The sequence below is a fragment of the Haemaphysalis longicornis genome, unplaced genomic scaffold (assembly GCF_048455015.1).
Source record: "Haemaphysalis longicornis isolate Haplotype H1 unplaced genomic scaffold, Haemaphysalis longicornis Haplotype H1 scaffold_9, whole genome shotgun sequence".
Taxonomy (NCBI): domain Eukaryota; kingdom Metazoa; phylum Arthropoda; class Arachnida; order Ixodida; family Ixodidae; genus Haemaphysalis; species Haemaphysalis longicornis.
In genome coordinates, this window is record NW_027526460.1 from 88,758,171 (window position 1) to 88,777,690 (window position 19,520).

The 19,520-nt window shown below is 49.3% G+C and overlaps 1 protein-coding gene across 1 annotated transcript in view; it reads right to left on the reverse strand.

Moving 5' to 3' along the window:
* Positions 1–16,127, reverse strand: part of LOC144153300 (uncharacterized) — a 61,216-nt gene extending 45,089 nt beyond the window's left edge. The window contains exons 1-7 of the mRNA XM_077684951.1: positions 16,012–16,127; positions 14,165–14,203; positions 11,498–11,557; positions 11,384–11,422; positions 7,098–7,244; positions 1,917–2,131; positions 1,520–1,632 (exon numbers count right to left, since the gene is read on the reverse strand). Coding sequence (XP_077541077.1) covers positions 1,520–1,632; positions 1,917–2,131; positions 7,098–7,244; positions 11,384–11,422; positions 11,498–11,557; positions 14,165–14,203; positions 16,012–16,120 — 722 coding nt within the window. The 5' untranslated portion in view covers positions 16,121–16,127. The remainder of the gene's footprint in view (positions 1–1,519; positions 1,633–1,916; positions 2,132–7,097; positions 7,245–11,383; positions 11,423–11,497; positions 11,558–14,164; positions 14,204–16,011) is intronic.
* Positions 16,128–19,520: the final 3,393 nt, after the last annotated feature.

Consider the following 19,520-nt stretch of genomic DNA (forward strand, 5'->3'; position numbering starts at 1 on the left):
TTTTGCTCAAAAAATTATGTTGTCTTCTGTGCATTTGTTTTGCCACCCGCAGAGACAAACTATAGAAATGAAGTACTGGGTGTTATCATTATCCAGCCTAATATGTAAGTCAGTGACCCCTTGTGGCTTGTCGTCGCAGTACACACACAGGCGTGAGTATTCCGCCCTTCTTTTCGGAAAATGCGCGGAGAATTAGGTCCCCAAAGATTCCACGATAAGTGTCGTGAGCGTTTGTGAGATTCTTGGGTGTCTCGCTATTTTAGCGCGGAGAATTGTGGCGCTCCGTACAAGGGTTTCGCGGTGGCGGCGGCTGCCGTGTAACCGAGCGAGCGAACGGCAGCCCCACCAGAAAGAAGACGGCGCAGCAGCGACTGGCGAAACTGTAGGGTACGCACGCGCTGCTAAGACGTCATCTCCCAGCGCTATACAACACCGACCGTTGCATCATCTGCAAGACTGCCCCCGCTACGACAGCGCACATCCTCAACGATTGCACTCACCTACAAACACACTCTGAAGCACAAGAATTGCCACCAAAAGTGCGTGAAGCCATCACCTCCTCAGACTACAACACACAACTCCAGGCCGTCCGGCAGGTGGAGGAAGCCCTGACCCGACAGCGGGAAGGACCTGCGGTGGCGCAAACCATTACGGGCTCGACCCGCCCGGGATCGGGGCCGACCCCCACGGCCTAATTCACTCTGCCGGACACGCAATAAAGTTTCTCTCTCTCTCTCTCTCTCCCAGCGCGCCGCCACGGCTCAGTAATTCTCACTAGTAACATTGTGTCTCAATGCCTCCCCCTCACACTTTCGCCAGCGTAACCACCTCCTCCGTTTGTGGCTCATCCGAACCACGTGACACTTGGGCGGGAGGGCCACTTACGATTTGCAACAACAGGCTCGGCCAACGCCGCCTGTATAAACATTGCCTAACGCCTGAGCAAAAAATGGCCAAACAGCCACTCTCCTGTTGCTCTCTCTACCCTTTCCCTCTCCGTAGCCTTCCTACATGCTTTCATGTCTGCCTGCCAGCGCCGCTTCTCGGAAACTATGCCAAATAGTTTACAGTTTGTCTAGCGTTCCCCAGGCAGCGCTCCGACGCCTCCGAGACAAACTGACAGACACACGCTGTAAGTGGGTGCAGTGTTCGCGACTCGCGAGCAGCGACGTAAGGCGGAGCGTCCGCCGGCGCGCGCCACATAGCGGTGGCGTGGCTGAACTAAGCGTCCGTGCCCTTCCCATTGGAAAGCGGTCAGGAAATGTGTATACAGGCGGCGTTTGCTCGGTGGTTGGGAAGCGCTGCGAGATAACGGCAGAGTAGCGCGCGCAGCGTGCGTTAGATCATCACGCTGTCACTTCCTGAGACACAGCAGATCTGCCGTGATCGAGAAGACTGCAGTTCGCGCTGCGCACAAATTTCGCATTAGGAAGCATAGTAATCGTCATGTGATTTTTTTTCTGGGATTCAGCTTATTGCCGTCGGCCAAGCACTAACGGGAAGCAAAGCCCCTACTTACGGCGTGATCGCGGCCAGACGGCCGACGATTAGGTTACTGGGAATGTCCCAGTCACGCACGAACACGGCCGCCAGGAACTCCAACTTCTCTCGTGCCAAGCTGGTGTGGATCGCCTGCATAAATATAGGGCCCGCTTTGGTCCAATGCGCTTTCCGCGGTGGGGTTAGACGTGCAGACAAACAGTTAAAAGTGACGGCACGGTTAATGTTCGCATGTTTAAAGGAGTCTGTAAGAGCACATACACACATGCACATGCACACACACAGACACACATGGCCTCGCTTTACTAGTATATTGCTGGGAGATTTTTCCCACATACACTAAACTTTAAGGGTGCCCTGGCTTCATACAGGATCATACAGCCGTTCAGAAGAGGAACAGCGGTGCTTCTGTGTACCTTGAACGTCGATTCGAGATCTGGCAACTTGTCGGAGGTCGTGTCGATGCCCAGCACGGCCGCGCCATGGAACTTGACATTCGGCAACCATGTGGTTAGCGCCGAGGCCAAGCTGCGTGCGTCGGCGTCGCGCTTCGACTCGAGGTCCGCTACCGCCACGAGCACCTTCTGCTTGGTCACGCCGATCAGCTTCCCCAGGGCACCGAACGTCGCCTCTGGAAACACGTTCATCATCATCATCATCATCATTGTCATTATCATCACCATCATCATCTTCGCCCATTCGTGTCCCCGTATTTAAAAAAAAACCTAGCCGCCCTGATGCACCCTTGGTTTACCTCCTTTTCGCGCCGTTTTAGAACAATCGAACGAATAAACGTGTTGGTAGTCTAAACCGACCTAAAAGACGCCAGTTTGTCCTTATTTTCTACAAAATGCGCAGGATTCACCGACAGGAAAATGTTGCAGCAAAAAAAAAGTGTTTTCCGAAGAAAATTAAGCAGCAGTAGGGTTAGAACCCGCGACGGTAGAATGAAAACCCAGAACACCGAGACAAACAGAGAAGCTTGTCTAGGAGTTGCTCAAGAGAATAGTGTTCCAAACGATCCCCGCGGATGGTGTAGGCCAGGCTTGTCGTCAACCCCTCCCGTCCACTGCAGGACGATGTCCTCCTGCTACCAGATATTTACAGTCCCTCCTATCGCGGGCTTTCTGAGTTCACATTATGGGTCCAAATTTTAAGTGCAGAGCACTTCAGGGGCTCGCCTTGTCGTCGTAGCTCGCTCGCTAGACCCAAGTAGAGCTCCACGGCGTTCTGTCGTCGCGGCGTCCCACAGCGGCTTCGAAAGCCAAGCGGTTTATATAGTCATAAGGGTTTCAAACTCGTGAACCACTGGCGCTTGTCATACATCTTCCGGTTGCTTAGAGCAAAGAAAACATAAGGTACATTTGAGGCAAAATATACGTAATTGACCGTCAGCGACCGCGTTCATTTAGCTAGGAAGGCTCGTTCGGAATTTACCTAATAAAAGGCGATGACAGTACCCGCAGTACACGGATCAGCTGCTTGCGACGCCGACGTGCACAAAGCATACAGTACCCGAAGAGACGGCTGGCGCAGTTTCAGGAAGGGGCAGCGCGCGCGCACTACGAAGGCGGGATGTTTGAAGTGCGTTGGAGAAATATCCGTTGAATTCATCAGAAGAGAGAGAGAGAGAGAGAGAGAGAGAGAGAGAGAGAGAGAGAGAGAGAGAGAGACTAGGGCTGTTTAGAGGATTCTCTAAACAGCCCTAGGCCGGGCCGTCGTGCCACAGACTCTTCATTAGGCGACGGCTGGTCCGTAGAACTCCCAGAGGTCCGCACTAACACGAAGGCAGTGGGCCGCCAGAAGTTCTTGCGCCGATGTGACATCTACGCCAGTACCCGGGTTCAACCAGTCCTCCCAGGAAGCGATGCGGGAACGCAGGTGTGGTGGTAGGTCTGGCGGATGGCACTCCCAGTAAAGGTGTCGTACTGATGGGTAGGAAGGGCAGTTGGGTGTAGGGCAAGGGGGACGCGAGAGGATGGGATGGAGTGATAAGAGAGGAGGTTTGTGCTTTCCGGACCACAGATGCGGCTTCACGGGAGAGGGTGAGGTGGGGGACCGGGAAACACTGCCTGCTTGCGCGTAGCGCGTAGATGCTGTCGGCGTGCCTGGTGTTGTGAAATCTTTTGAGTGGCAGGGTGGTACACATGTGGCCACAACATGGACGGATCCGCGGAGAGTAGTCGGGTAAGCTCGTGTGCTCGAGCATTGCCGTTCAAGTTGGCGTGGCCGGGGACGGATACAGCGTTATCTTGTGGGTAGGATGAGCGCGAAGGGCGCAGTTGAGGGTGTCAGAGGTATGAGGGTGTGTGGTGTATCGAGAAATATTTGTTAGTGCCTCCTGCAAGTCACCAAACACGAAAATTGTGGTGGAAGGGGGCTCGACTTTCACAGCGTATTCGACAGCGGCGAAGAATTCTTCCAGGGTTGTACAAGTTGGGGTGTTTTTGAAGTGGACAATGGGGTCTACGGATCGGGTAGGGCTATGGAGGGCGATAGCACCATCTCTAGAAGTGGAGTCAAAACTGGAGTCCCTGAAGTAGACAGCCGCACCAACCTGTTTAAGCCAATTAATGCGCCTGTTCAATGCTTTTGTGCGTTGTTGCTTGCGGACCAAGTTGTGAGCAGGGTGCATGTGGCGAGGAATACGCTCAATTACTAAGTTCGGGAAGAAGGACCAAGGATGAGGTTAGGGAGTGATTGGGGGAAGGCTGTCTGTTGGGTAGTTTAATAGGGTGAGAATCGTCCGACCTGAATCCGAGAGCTTTAAGCGCTCGAGGTGGGCCTGGAGGTGAGATGCGATCCGTTGCTCGAGGGTATTATGAATGCCCAGGGTTAAGACGCCTTGAGCGGCACAATGAGTTATCCTCAGTGCCAAACGGTAAAGAACACGGAGGGCTCCTTCAAGGTGGTTTGTCTGGGCAAGTGAGAGGCGGAGGTAGGGCACAGTGTACATGACGCGAGATGTCGCGATAGAGTCCACAACGCGAAGGTGAGGCTCTTTGAGGCCTTGTGTGCGGTTAGAAACGCGCTTGAGGAGATGAGAGACCTGAGATATCTGGGAGTGGAGTATTTGTAGTTGAAGAACAGCAGATCTATTGCGTGTAAGGGCGAGGACCAAAATTTTTAGTGAATTCACTAGTGGTATGGAGGCTGCGCCAATCAACAGCTGTATTAAAAGAGCGATCCGGGTCAGGGCCTCGTCGGTTAGACACCACTAAAAGGCAAGATTTAGATGCTGATATGTTAAGCCCGATGGAAGATGCATGGTCGAGAATGGTGTCGCTGGCCAATTGTAAGGTTTCCTCAATATGTGCCGGACTACCGGAGTTCACCCAAAGGGTAATGTCATCCGTGTAGATGGAATGGTTGAGGCCGGGGATCCTGGCTAGTCGCGGGGGCAGTGATTAGAGGGCAAGGTTAAAAAGAGTGGGGGAGAGTATAGAGCCCTGAGAGGTCCCTATTGTGAGATAACAAGGGGTAGCCTGTGAACCGGGAATCGAATAAGCGGCAGTGCGGTGCGAGAGGAAATCTCGAATGCAATTGTACATGCAGCGGCCGCCCCCCGTTGATGCCAATGTGTCGAGGATGGGGGCATGAGCAACGGATCGAAGGCCTTTTCTATGTCTAGGGCTAAAATAGCCCGCAGTTGGGCTGAGCTCGAAATTTTGTACACATCCTCTTTGAGGCGGAGTAGGGTGTCTTATGTAAAGAGGTGGGCTCGGAAGCCAGTCTGGCTGGCAGGCAAGGGAGCGTGAGGAATGAGACAGGGCGGCGAAGAGCGTGATGGGCGGCAAAAGTGAGCGGATAACGACGCCACAGCCCACTATGCCGAATCACTGCTCTGCACTTCCGACAGCTTTCACATTGAGGGGAACGGCTATAATTTTTTGTAGTTCATCCCTCGATCAGGTCTTGGCAGGACCCTTAACAAAGGCTTAGGTCGGACTGGCCAGCAATAGACCGGACAATGGGGTTAACACTGTGCATAAGAAAACAGCGTTGTGGATTAGTTATCATAGTCGGATTTCAACATTTTAGTTATAATTAGGCGGCAGCAGCGGGGTCGGCCAGGTCAAGCAGATGAATGACATACAATCACCATCGGATACCGAGAGGAGGCCATCGAATTAGGCGTGAAGACGTTATACGGCCGTAGATCACCGTAGTCCCAACGTGCGGGAGTGTGTTATGGGAGGGGTGAAAAAAGGTGGGCCATTGAAAAGCTGCAATAGCTTCAGTTTCTGGACCAGTAGACACGAACGGTAAGCCCGCTGTGTGATCTGTTATGCTCAAACTCCACCCCCCCCCCTTACCTCCAAAGATTGAATGCGGTGCGACGTGTCGTTTAGTTCATCTTGGAGACTAACCAATGGTACTCGTTACATGTATGGTAATTGTTTAGCACGGCCCGTGTCATTGCCAATATATGAGCCTCATCTCTCATTGTGGTGCGCTTACACTGCTAACGCCTTCATTTACAAACTTTGAGAGACAGATGAAGCATGACTGTGTTTGGGAATCAGCATTTTTTGCCTGCGCTATTTTCCTCAAGCGAGCCCAGAGAGAACGATCACACTTGAGGCAAATGTCGTGGAGCACATGGTGACCAGCCTGCCCGGGTTAATTCCGCACGGAAACTAGAGGCAATCCTGCGGTTCGACATCAGCGCTACGCACTCAGTTTACCGATCCGTGCAGCCAGAAGTAAAATTTCAGCGAATAACGATGTAAAGCATATCACTGGTCTCAAACGTTTGCGCAGCGCTGTTACACTATGTGGTGCAAACACTCAATTTGCACTGCCTAGAGTCACAGCACCGTTTACAGTCATATGGTATATGTACGCCAGTGTCATTCACCGAATATGCTAAACCTCAGGACTGCGCTAAGCGTACCTGTATAAGAATTTTAAAGCAAAGTTTACTACTTTTGCCCAGCGGTTTCGCAGCGGATGTGAAAGTTCACATTTTGACCGGAGACATACCTCCTGAGACACCCCTCAAAGCGCATCGCGTGATTAGCCGGGCCCGCTTTCGGAACTTTGCACAAGGCCCCGTTTTCAGTCATTCTGCTCAGCCATGAGCGGCGGCGGCCGCCGACCCTGCAGCGTCCCCGCATGTGGACGACCCCGGAGCGCCCCACGCATGCGCAGCTGGGTAGTCTCAGGCTACGTGACTCGTCTTACGCCGCGTTGGCCATGAAAGAGGAACGCCGCGTTCGCAACAAATGAAAGCGAGGCCCGGCCTCCTTCTTTGAGCATTGCACGGGACCGAACGTCTTTGAGCCATGGTCGGCAATACAGCTACATCAAAGGTTAACCAAGCAAAACCAAGACTCAAACGCTATGCCAAGCTTCTGCTTTTCATATCCAAGGTTAACTGATCTAAGCCGCGGCCATATTTTAGCTACGTAACCGGTGGAACAACCAAATTGACTAGGTATCTGAAGTGGAACGATGTTTTTTAAATACGCCGCGAATAGAGCTGCGCTTGACCTCCTAGTACGCAACCCAAACAAGCACGGTCACTCGCTTTGGACTGAAGCGCAAAGGTCGGGTCTTTTCTGTTGTTGACCTTACAGTGTGAATACACTCACCGTTAACTGGCGTAAAAGTCGCGGAAGCCTGGTTGAAGGTGACGTCCTGGTAGACGATGTGCGTACAGTGGTTGCGCGGGAACTGAATCGGCTGGGTGGCCGCCCGCGACACTACGCACAGCAGTGGCCTCGTGGTGAGCGTCACGCCTGCAAGTCAACAGGGGTGGTTTTTCCCTTATACTCGGATACAAGTAAAGAGCCCTGCAACAATTCTGATAAACGCTTTATCTCTTTCCTTCGTGTCTAGCAGCACTGTGAATGCTATAGTTACCGCCAGTACAGAGCGGCACCCCGCGATTTTCTAGTCGCATCACATGCGCCCTACGTTTCTACTTTGCTTTTCCGATGGTGTTCTAGTGCGGGCAGCACCTTGGTGGCCGCTACTGTTCTTTGGCGGCGGAGATGGTGACAGCGACGCTACAGAAAAGTGTTGAAAGTGAGAGGGGGAGGGCAGTAACTGAGCCTGCACGAGATGCTTGTCGGGACATCTGCCGGAGGTGTGAGAGGGAGGGCCGCACCCGCTGGTACTTCGTCATATCTCTCACTGCATCCCCCTCGCACTTTCGCCGTGCTTCGCCGCCGAGGAGCGCCCTCCCTGTTGTACTTTAGTCAAGAGCCCCTCATCTATTCGTGACTCATTCAAACTACGTTACATTTTGGTGGGAGGTTCAGACACGATTTGCAACTTGCTCGTCGTCGGCTACGCGCTGCGAGATAACGGTAGAGTTTTGATTGTGGGATTTAACGCGCCGACGCTACACGTGCTATGAGGCGTGCCGTAGTGGAGGGCTCCGGATTAATTTTTACGATAACGGCAGAGTAGCCTACGCCGCCGTGTGCTCGATGATGATGCGATCACTTCCTAAAACGCAGCAGATATGCGCAGTGACCGAGACGGCTGCAGTTTGCGCTGCGCAAAAATTTCGCATTAAGGAGCATAAAAATCGTCAGTTCTTTTTTTAACTGGCTAGCGAATGCGTTTATTGATGCGAGCAAGACAAAAGGCTGCCAATCGCCGCGACATCCCTGTAATCACGTCATTTTAAAGATATTTCACGTTCAGGACATAGGGCTTAACTCACACAGCGCGGCTGAAGCATAACTCCATTGAACGTTCAGCATTTCTATACAGCCAAGACACCTTGGTAATAAGCGTACTACCCGACCAGTGCTATTTCAGGCCTTTTTCAACACAAGAAACTTACCACTAGATCGCGCCTTGGTCTCTGCCAAAGTAAGGTCCCTAAAATTACTAAGGTAGCGCCATCTTTAGATCTCGCCGCCTTTCGCCCTCGCCCGCGCTCCTCTCTTACTTCGTTTTTTGCCATTTTCTTTTTCGCCGGCGAACGCCGCGCGCCATTGGCCACGGGAAAAGTCACGTGGTTTTGTTTTTTTTGCTCCGCCGCCGGGTCGCCTCTCCGATGCCTCGCCGGCTGGGACATTGCGCAACGCCGCCGCTGCGACGCCATTGCTGGCTTCCGAGCCACCGTCGCCACCGTGCTTCAGTACCGGCTTTATCGTAGGCGCCAGCTAATAGCAAAGTAAGAATTAGCTGCTCGTTTCGAAAAAATGTCGCACCGGTGTCGTTTTAGGTTGCTTCTCGGTGTCGATGTGTTGTGCCTTAGGCAGCGCGAATATCGTCAGGCAGGGCACAAGACTTCGTTATTCCGTCCGGGAAACGCGACGCAGAAAGGAGAAAAGTTTTGTTGCATAGATTTGAACGGGCATACTTCAGGCCGACGCTACCATCACTCTTTTGCGAGGTAAGTTTCTGAATTCTTGTTCTTGCCCTGTTAAATTCTGCGCGAGCTTGAGCGGTCACTTACGAAGAAATGCGTATTCCCTTCGCGACCGTCGTCCACGCTTTGTTCTGAGTAGGCATTGCGCGCAGCGCCGAGTTCGTCCCGTCGTAAGCTTTGGTTTGTATAAGAGGCCGTGTATTTGTCATGTGCGCGCTTAACTTCCAGCATCAATATCAGCGGCGTAGCATGTTCAGTCAGTTGTCGTAAGGTTTTCGTGACGCGAGAATTGTTCACCTGAATTCATGCTTGTTTTGGCCGACGGCAGCTTGCGTCTGACCATGTATCGTGTGCGTTCCGAGTGCGTGTACGCTCTTTTTGGTGTGAAGTCATGTTTTGTGTGTTAGCTACCCGGGTGGTATTATAATCCCGTTGTTATGACATCGGAGTGATTTGCTGCGTAATATGGGCTTGGTCGGTGCGGCGCAAATTGAGGCTGTTGCGAGAAAAAAAAAATTGCGGCTAGGTAAAACAATTTAAGGTCAGCTAATATAGTGACCGCGCCGTTGACGTACGTTTGATGCGCAATTTCTGTTATCGCTTTATTAAATTCGCGCACGTTTGAATGAGCACTTCAAATGCATATTCGCACCGTAACGGCTGTACGCCCTTTCTTCCGTGTATGCACAGAGGAACGTTAATTACTACTTACGTTTGCATTACACGCGATGCCGTACATTTGCAGTGTGCGCGCTTACTTAATCTTAGTAGTCAATGGCGCAGCGTATCCAGTCATTGCGATTTGAACCAAAACACACTGGGCGACTATATTATTTTCAGCAGACGTATTTTTGTGTAGCAAAGCGCTTGCTAAATGGGTTTAGTGTAGCGAGTTGAGCGGACGCGGCACTGAGCAGATGCGCGAACACGAATTTGACCATGCTACGGTAGAACAGTCACTAACTCCCTTCTGCAATGCATTATTGCCTATATTTGCGGAGTGTTTGTGGCGCATCTCAAACTCGGTGGCGACATTTTTTTTCCCTTCTCAATAGGATTATTTCACGGATCATTTTGAGCAACGGATATTGGAGAAGCTTGGCGTTAAAAAAACTAAACCCAAATGCCACTCCCAACATTTTTTCTCACGGGAAGCCACGTCAGCAGCACAAGCCACCTGCACGACGTCATTACGGACGTTTGTTCCAATAAAATATCTATTTGCTGGCACCAATTCATTTTTGTGATTTATTGTTTTCTCTTGATAATCATCGTGACATTGGTCCTCTTTCGAATTTCTTTCGTGTGTATCCCTGTGTTAGTGCAATGTACAAATCTGCCACAATATATCCCAGCACAAAACAATTCTGTCCAGGCGCCTCCATTAATAACGGCTGTAAACGACCGCGCCCGGTGAAAAAACGTATTGCATGATTAATTAACTCTAGACGGGGCTCTAGAAATCCTATCCTCTAGAAATCCTCTAAAGTTAACGGGGCTCTAGAAATCCTATAAATGCTACCAAAGAGCGATTTCGGCGCGAAAACAAGAGCAAACTGCAGCGAGCGCCCTGAAGCGTAGCGAGGGCGTCTGCTTTCAAGTGGCCAACAAATATGGCGGCCCCGCCGCGGAGTTAAAGGGACGGCGGCGCCGCGGGTGAGGGGAGAGAAAAAAGAGGAGGGCAGCGGAGAAGGAGGGAGCAGTTGGCGCTACCTTAGTTCTTTCAGGGACCTTATGCCAAAGGTGCTGTCGCCGTCAAGTATGAGTACCGCCAGGGATACAAGGGAGGCATAGAATTGATACTCTTCCAATGGGAAATGAATTTCCTTTTTTAAAGTTTAATCGTGTCAAGCATAAAAACGACACTTGGTCGGTGTTCGGGAAAGAGACCGAAAACGACATTTTGCGGCTATACCGCATGAGTAACGTGTTCCTATGCAACCATTGGATGGGCAACATATGACTGCGAGTAGCAACAAATATAACGTGCTAGCCAACAGAATGGCGCCACAAACTTCCTTTGAAGGCCCCCCTATCCGGACTTCTGGTGCTGAGGGAACGATTTAACTTACACCCGGTTACAACTCAAGAACGGCACCACCTCATGTAGTGTATCACTCCGCCAAAGCGCCGGACCCGTGACGTCAGTGCGCGCTCGTTTTGAAATGGGTTTGCTATGAATGCGTGATATCGTCTGTCTTGTCTCACGCAGTTTGTTTGTCGTCACTGGAGTCGTTTATAAGCATATTAAGTCCAAAAAATCACGGGAACGGCTCACGCCATGTTCAATATATTCCCAGTAACGCCCTCCTTGCGCCGCGCGGAGAAACATCCGGCTACGGTGATAAGGCACAGCGACAACTTCCGGTGCCGTTCTTAAGTTGTCACCGAGTAGTAAGCCGTAATCTCACGGTAACGGGAGCCGCTTCCCGCGGAAACACCTATCTCCTCCGCAAATATCTCTTAGTTGGTTTCAAGAGATTGCCTGAAAATCATGCATATGGGATCATGCGTACGAGATCATTCTTACAGGAGCGAAATTTTTACCTCCACTTCCAGGGTTGCTGGACTTCTCTGGCTGAACGGCTGTAAACAACGGAGCAAGAAATTAGAGTTGCAATTGCGAGTGTATGCAATGGAAAAAAACGAATGACCATTTACCGGAGCGCTGTTCGTCGGCAGCACCGAAGCCTCTCGGGAAACCGTACCAGGCCCCTGGAACTGGCAATGCATCGAAAGTCACTTCGAAAGCATCGAAATACTCAAGTTGACCTTATTCGAGTCAAACAAGAAAGATGCAATGACCCTGGGTGAATGCGAAGCCTTTGGAATGCGGCGAACTGGGAAATCCCTTACTCAAGTGTCTATGCAGGTACGCCATAAATGATCGGTGCAACGTGTTGTGGTTTCATTGCGCTGGAGTTAGAGACCGCATTAACGTTGCTGATAGGATAAATGTGAGTGATCTAGCAGAAAGCCTTATTTCAATTTTTTTCTTGGCAGTAATAGACTGGTCACAAGTCCTGCACTAGCGCTGGAATCCTAAGAGTAGTGCACGTAGAAAATTTAATCTGGCAGCACTCTTACCTTAACAAACTCATAATTTAAGTCCACATGCGTGTTTTCGCTGAGTGTAAAGGGACCCTGCAACACTTTCGATAAGCGCTTTTACTCTTTCCTTCGCCTCTGAAACCCCTGCGAAAGCTATAGTTATCGCCAGCACAGAGCGGCACTGCAGGCGTGATTTGCTCGTCGCACCAGATACGCTTTCCGTTTCTACTTTGTTTTTGTGGCTTTATTTTCAAAGTTGCTATCGAAGAGCGTTCATTGCTCCAACTGAAGGAAAATCGGCCAAGAGCCGCTACATGGTCTTAGTGACGTAATTTGAGCCATCGAAGGACGTCAATACCGGAAAGAGAATTGTTGAGCGAGTTTAAAAGTTATCTGATGGGCCAACGCCGCCTGTATTAACATTGCCTGACGCGTCGCGCGCTTTTCAATGGGAAGGGTAGGGACGCTTAGTTCAGGCACTGATCCGCTATGTGGCGCGTGCCGGCGGACATCTCGCCTTACGTCACTGCTCGCGAGTCGCGAACGCTGCACCCACTTCTACGACGTGTGTCTGCCAGCTTGCCTGTTGGGCTTCAAGGGCCGTTTCGCTTACATCTTAGCCGCGACGGGGCGCTAGTTCTGTGGCGCACTGGGGATCTCGTTCAACGTGTCGCTCGCTTCATACTTGCTGCATTTTTCCAAAGGTAAAGACGGAGGCGGACTGAAATAGTGTAAGAACATACTGATTGTCGGGTAGACATATAGCTAACAGAAAAACGATATTTTCGGATGGAGCAGCCATTATTTTACTGATATTTTTCTTTCTGGAGTATTTAGAGAAGAAAAAATTGCGCGCACGTTTTTTGTTCAGGCGCTCACTTCTACTATTACTTTCCAATAATATCACGTGCTTGTAAACTTCAGAAAATTACAGGAAACAAAAGGATAAGCAGCTGGGATCCCGCCACGCTGTCCGGGCGCTTCTACAGTACAGTCCTCAATTTTAAAAGTGCGTACCGATGCGGAGTGCGAACAGCGGGGTCAAAACAATACCTAAATGCGGAGGGGATAGAGGTGGGATGCCCCACTCAGAAAATTTCAGGGCCTGTGATCCGAGTAGATAAGAGCGCAAAGCTGGCATCAGCCTTCGGCAGCTCAAGGGATTTTGCTTCGTGACAAAGGAAGTTTTATCAGTGACAGACCAAGACAGACAGGCATGGTGAAAAACAAGAAGGCGTAGGAGCGCCGCCTAGGGAACGCTAAACAAACTTTCCACTATTTTGCATAGTTTCCGAGAAGCGGCGCTGGCTGGCGGACACGAAAGCACACTGGAATGCTACGGAGCGAGGAAGGGTAGGAGAGAGCAACAGGAGAGTGGCTGTTTGGCCATTTTTCGCTCACGCGTTAGGCAATGTTTATACAGGCGGCGTTGGATGGGCATAGAGCAGTAATTTTTGGCTGAGGTACTTTACGACCCCCTAATCCTAGCACTGGGTGTGTTGGGTGACTACGTTATGCAAGCGTTTAAGATTTCAAAACAGGTTTAAAAAAGTGTTGCCGGGTCCCTTTAAAACTACTTAAAACAGCAAAAAAAGGGGAGGGGAGGGTTCTAGGCGTCCAAGGTTCATGTGATCAATGGATCATGTTGTGTACGCAAACGCACTGAAATCTCAGGCTGATAAGGATATCTTGAAAAAAAAAACCTTACTGATCGCGTAAACGACTCAACTTGCAGTATCAGCTACTGGTCACAATTAGCTCACCGTGGAGTTGGGAAAAACTGGGAATTCCGGTCTCCTGTCAGTACATGAGCTTCTACCCGGGAGTACAGTTGCATGAAAAGGCTGTGACTGATATTTTTGTGAGTACCTCGAAAGATATTTTATTACGGAAAGTTGCTTAAACGAGCGCACAACCAGGTAAAGCTTATCTTATCCGGTATCGTAGATAAGAAACAGTCAAAGTTTCAATAGAAATATCACAAAACCGTTACTCCTATGCCTTGTGCACAGCATAACGAAGCCACCCTGAAACGGACAGTTTGCACTCGTTCGCACCCATTCGAAGCAAAGCGCCAAACATGTGCAGGGTGAACGACGCATTTCCGCACGGTTTTTTTTTTTTTTTTTTTCATCTCGAAGACCGGCTCTTCAGCCTTCATGCGTGTTTCTGACCACTGCCCTACTTCTTTTGCAAGGGAGAAAACACGTGCAGAAACGCGTCGTTCTCCGCACAAGTGTTTCTCTCTTTATGCGTTAATTAAAGGTGCGGCCTAACCTGCTGGATGACCGGTGGGGACTGCAGGGAGACCCGGACCTGCGTTCAGATCAATCATCCCAATTACCACCAACATCATCATCATCTTTCAGTCACAATACTCGTATTATTACATTATCAACCCTTTGAAGAAAGGAGATGTAATCCTGATCATCACCATCGTCGTTATCGTTATGATCAAACCAGGTTTTTTGGTTAGTTTATCTATTTTCATGAAGTGCTACTTGAGTAAAGGTACCGTTTCAAGGTACACTGAGAAATACTTTCAGTCGACTGGAAATAACGTCCGGATACAGAAAAACCTGCGCTTCGAATTTCGCGTAACTTCAAGCAACCGCATCCTACACGTGAACAAAAAAGTGCCGTAAAAAACAGCTTTCATGACACATACATATTTGAAATAAATAACCGGTTATTTTCTGGAAAGACCAGCTGAGGCATCGTTCTTGCCGGCCTGAAATGGTAGCAAAAAAAAGGACGCTTCACACAATGAAACAACAACAGCGTTTACATAGTTTTCCTTGGCTTGTTGTGAATGTTTGAATTTTGTCCCGTTGTATGGAATAGAAGATATGGGCATGTTTTAGCTAAAATTCATTGTAAAAATCAACACGGAAATCTCCGGGGGAGCCAATTTAAATTTTTAAAGCGATAAAAATGGCAGATTTTCGGAAGAAACTGGATCACGAATTCGTACGAGCCTGCGTTTCAATTGAACAAATGCATTTCTCGTGCTATATTGGACCTGAGAATGCATACCGCCTCCTACCCAAACTCGCCTTTGGTTTAACAAGCTACCAATAAATAATACGGTGGCGGCCACTCAGTGTTAAAAGACAGCACTTCTGCCTTGGGGCCCCAAAGTGCGTTCGGTGGGAAGTTTGCAAGAAATGCAGTCACTCTGTCAGCAAAACCTGTCGCACAAATGCAACCGCACTTGCACCGTTGAGCTTGTTGTAACCCCCTACAAACTTTTCATTTGGGCTTTTATATACCAGTGCCGCTAGACAACTACTACGATTGCGCATGCGCGTTTGGGGTGGTGGTCACAGCTAAAGCCTTCTGGAAAAGTAACAATCGTACAGACCGCGCCTGCATAAGAGGGTTCGAGCCAAACCTAAGGTCAGTCCGCCTCGTCACAGCAGCGCCCCAAACGGCCGCTCCGGCATGAGGAAGCAGAACGGGCACACCACGGACGACTGTACTCAATCCTTCACGATTACGCGCGATTAAATCGAACCAGGGAGCTTTCCAATCCGACGTTTATTTAGCGCTGTAAAACTGTGTACTAAAGATCTTTGACCAGCTCGATGCCTCTCAATCAGTTTCGTTCGCACAAATAAAATAACTGCTTATACCCAATGTTTCGAAGGCAGCCATCCCCACAGGAGGAATATAATTAACCCTTTAGTTGACGTTACATGCCATGTGATTCAGCTTACCGCCAGCCTCAAAACCATGACCCCGATGAAAGAAACGTTCCTTGAGCCCAATTCCCGTTCTAATTTGTGCAGTTGACAGCCGAACAGCTTGCATGCGACACCTCCAAACGCGTAGGTTTTAGTTCTCCCGCAATTTTTGCAGTCGGCCGCCTGCCCTGCAGCGCATTTCCAAATATGTTCACAATGGCGGCGCCAAATCCCTATCTCACGCTCCTTACTATGAGGTAAAGTATAGTCTTGACCGTATCATCTCGCTCGACTAGCATGCGAAAACTTCCCTGCAATGAGAGAAGAAAACTTCCTATAGTCTATTATAAGCGAACCAGGTATCGATGTGGTTGAAACTATTGCGTTTGTGTCACAGCGAAGGCATTGCCGCAGTTCGTAGAAAGGCCGGCAGCTTACGTGCGGTTGAGAGGTTGGGCTGCTTCTCTTCCTTGGGTACGCCGAATATAACCACCAGCGCCATGAACACAGCACCCGCGATGACAGCAAACAGCCGGCCGGATAGCATGCCGGACTCGCTGCAATCGCCCACATGACCATTCGATGCAACTGGCAATTGTCCAACGTCAGTTGCATGTTACCTACGGCAATCTGTATCTCTCCGCAAGTTAACAGTCACCGATTCGCAGTACAGTTTATGGCATTCTCATTGGTCGCATCGATTGTGACTGATAGTGCACATACAGCTATAACTGAACAACAGCGAAAGTTCGTGCAAGTTCGCACCACGACTATGTCGCCCACCTCTTACGTTAAAATTATTAATTCATTATTTTTTGTAACCCCTTTTTCTGACTTCAACCGCGTCCAGCTTTGAGCGACTCCTCTCCTGTCATGACTGTCTAGTTACCGGTTAGGGTGGAAACTTTTTGCAAAAGCTCGCTTCCGGAGCGAGCTTTCGCAGAAAGTTAGGGCATTTTGAACCAAAACCGGTAGTTTCAAATGCGGCCGACTGAAACGATTCGCACAATGTTTCGAACCGGATTATCGGGGCGGGGGCGCATTCACACCCGCGTATAATAGGTGGGGTAGGAACGCTATGGGACCTAAATATCTCTCCACATATCAAGAACAAGAGTAGCACGAATACGAAGTCCTAAAGAAAACTATCCTCTAAAGCTGATCTGTCGGGATTCATATTACATGAGCTTCATTCACTGTCTTCTGTGCCTTATTCGTACAATTGGGCACAAACAGGCGCTAGATTTCTTTCCATTACTAAGGTTCGTTAGTTTAATTTTAAATACACAGAAAGAAAACTGCACAGCTGGGGCTATTTCTAAGATAGGGCTGCCTCTGTGGCGCGTAGTGTTTCGTTGAGCCACAATCGTGCGCAAGTGTCTATCTTCCGTCAACTCTCATATTATAATATAGCTAACTTTCACCCCGCCACCCTTTCTCTATCGCGCCTTCTTATTGCTAGAGGGAGGGTTTCAGGGGTCCGCCATTACACAACAAACCCTATAAAGTAGTATTAGCGGATAATTTAAGTGATTGTCAACTTTACAGTCAACGAAGTGACAAAATGTCGTACTCGTGGCATCAGAGTACAAGCAGTACATGAAGAAACAATGCAATTTGGATCAGGCGAAAAATACTTGTATACCATCTTTGCTAGGTTACCACCAGTCGGGTCGTTTTCTCCCAACCACTCGGGGTCGCTAAAAAAGGGCCCATAGTGGTGGTCAGATGTTTGTTCAACCATTTAGTTCCACTTTGTCTTAATCCTGTTGTACAGATTCCACATGTAGATACCCCAACACGTTTAAGTGCGCCCCGCCTGAAGCAAAAAGTTAGCGATCCGGGTACCTATCGCCCAAATATTACTTTTGGATTGTCGGTGGGGCATGAGTTCAATTTACGCGTAAGCGACGTATTACAATGCGCATAATGATCTATATCCTTGCGTGAAATCGCTGTCGGTATATTGTTGCATACATAGCCTTAACGCTGCGAAACCAGTTCCTAAACTTGTATCCCCGACTGTACTTAGAGGAAAGGGGGGAGGGGCAAGTGAAATGGAGGGCGAGATAAACACAAAGACGACGTGTAATGAGCAGAATGAGTTAGGTTTAAAATTTTTTAAATAGGAATAAATTTAGCGCGTTTTAAAAATTCACTGCTCAAAGTAGATAACGGAGGAAGGGCCCGGAAGAAAGGAGGTCTATTGCCCTCCTTTGTCATGGATGCTTTGCGCAATGAAATTTTAAAACGTGTATTCATTCCAAATCGTGCGGCTCTCTGTGATTTCGACTGAGCGAACTTTACGTCTCAGCGTTGCAGAGTTTCGATATATGCAGTGGTTATGAAAAACGAGTAGCTATACTGATGCCATATTTTGTTAACATGAATAACGGTTCCAGCTATGAACATGCCGTGCACAATAGAATAATAAAGGGCAGAGCGTGAGCTCTCGTGCTTACCTCTCATCTTGCGAGTCTCCTGCTAAAAGAATGAAGAGGGCATGAAAGAGTTAGGAAGAGCAAAAGTGCAAATGTTTAAGCAAGCATAGCTGTTCCTGTCGCCCTGGTGGTCGCGCTTGATTTGATGAACGTAACGATTATTTCGCGCTTATTTGCAGAGGCTGCAGAATAATGCAAAAGAAGGTGCGCACAGTATACTCATGCGGCTAATAAAAAATGCCTACGCATCCTTCAGCCGCAACGGCATTCCATATAATGCGGTCAAACAAACATATCAATGTCTCTTCAGCAGTAACAGAAGTTATGATAATGGCGACAGAACAAGAATTTTAAGGAAATATTTGCAGTATATTGGGATACACTGAAACCGCAATCCGTTAAATGGCACACCGCGGAATCATCTTCAAAGCTGAGAAAAGCGATTTCGTCAATAATAGCCATTAACATCATGAAACTTGCGTTTCCCGTTATATTATAAGATGTGGGTTAGATTTGGTCGTTTCATACCAATGAGAGTATTCCCGAATTTTCCAGGTAATAACGTACCATAATGCTCGGCTGCTACGCCAAACAGTACCGCTCCTATTTTCCCATCCACGCTCAGACCATGACTCAGAACATCCCACACGCACCCAGACAGCCCGTTGGACGGGCCTGCGGAAAAACAAAAGCTCGGTGCTATCATTGACCATGCATCTTGCGACGTCTCGAGAAAATGTTGACGTTTCTGGTACATGTGGGCACCCTGCACCGGACAGAGGCCACTGTGAACGCAGCACTTCCGCTAATACAGCTTCCTTTAGCACAAGCTATGGCATCGACAAAGGAGCGGTGATTTCTCGACCAGTTTTCACCAACTGCATGCAGCGTCCCGTGCCAATGGTCTGCGGGGCTGACACTGAGACGAGGTATAAAGACAGACAACCGCGATGAATAATCGGTTCCTCCTTGCCTTTTTTACTATCTACAATCTGATTTTTCGGCTGCAATAACAGAGACTAATGTCTTGTAATCAGCGCCACTTCAACTGTTCATCTCTGCTCCTGTTATGGCGTCACCTAAGGTGACTTCTTTGTGTGAGTGCTCGTTGCTTGACTCCTGGTAATCATGGCTGCTGGTATCTCGCACAGGGCGCTGACGATTACGGAAATTGAATGTTAAGAACATAGGGCGTGATGAGCAGGCATCTTTCACAGCGGAAAAGAAGTCGTGAACCGCCATGATAGGCAATCGACGTTCCCGCTTCAGCGGCAGACAGCGCAACGTGCCTATACACTCGTCGAATCATAATGCTCGCAAAAATATTAACAGTGCCTTAGCTCGGCTATGCCAGGATATACGTAGCGTGGGCTAAGGTTCAGCAATCCAATCCAATCCAGTTTAGTTCAGTTCAGTCCGGTCCAGTCCAGTTCAGTCACTGCTGCTCACGCATGCGCAGCACGGCTCTCCAGGAGCCACGCGAAACGGCTATCAAGCGGCTCCGGC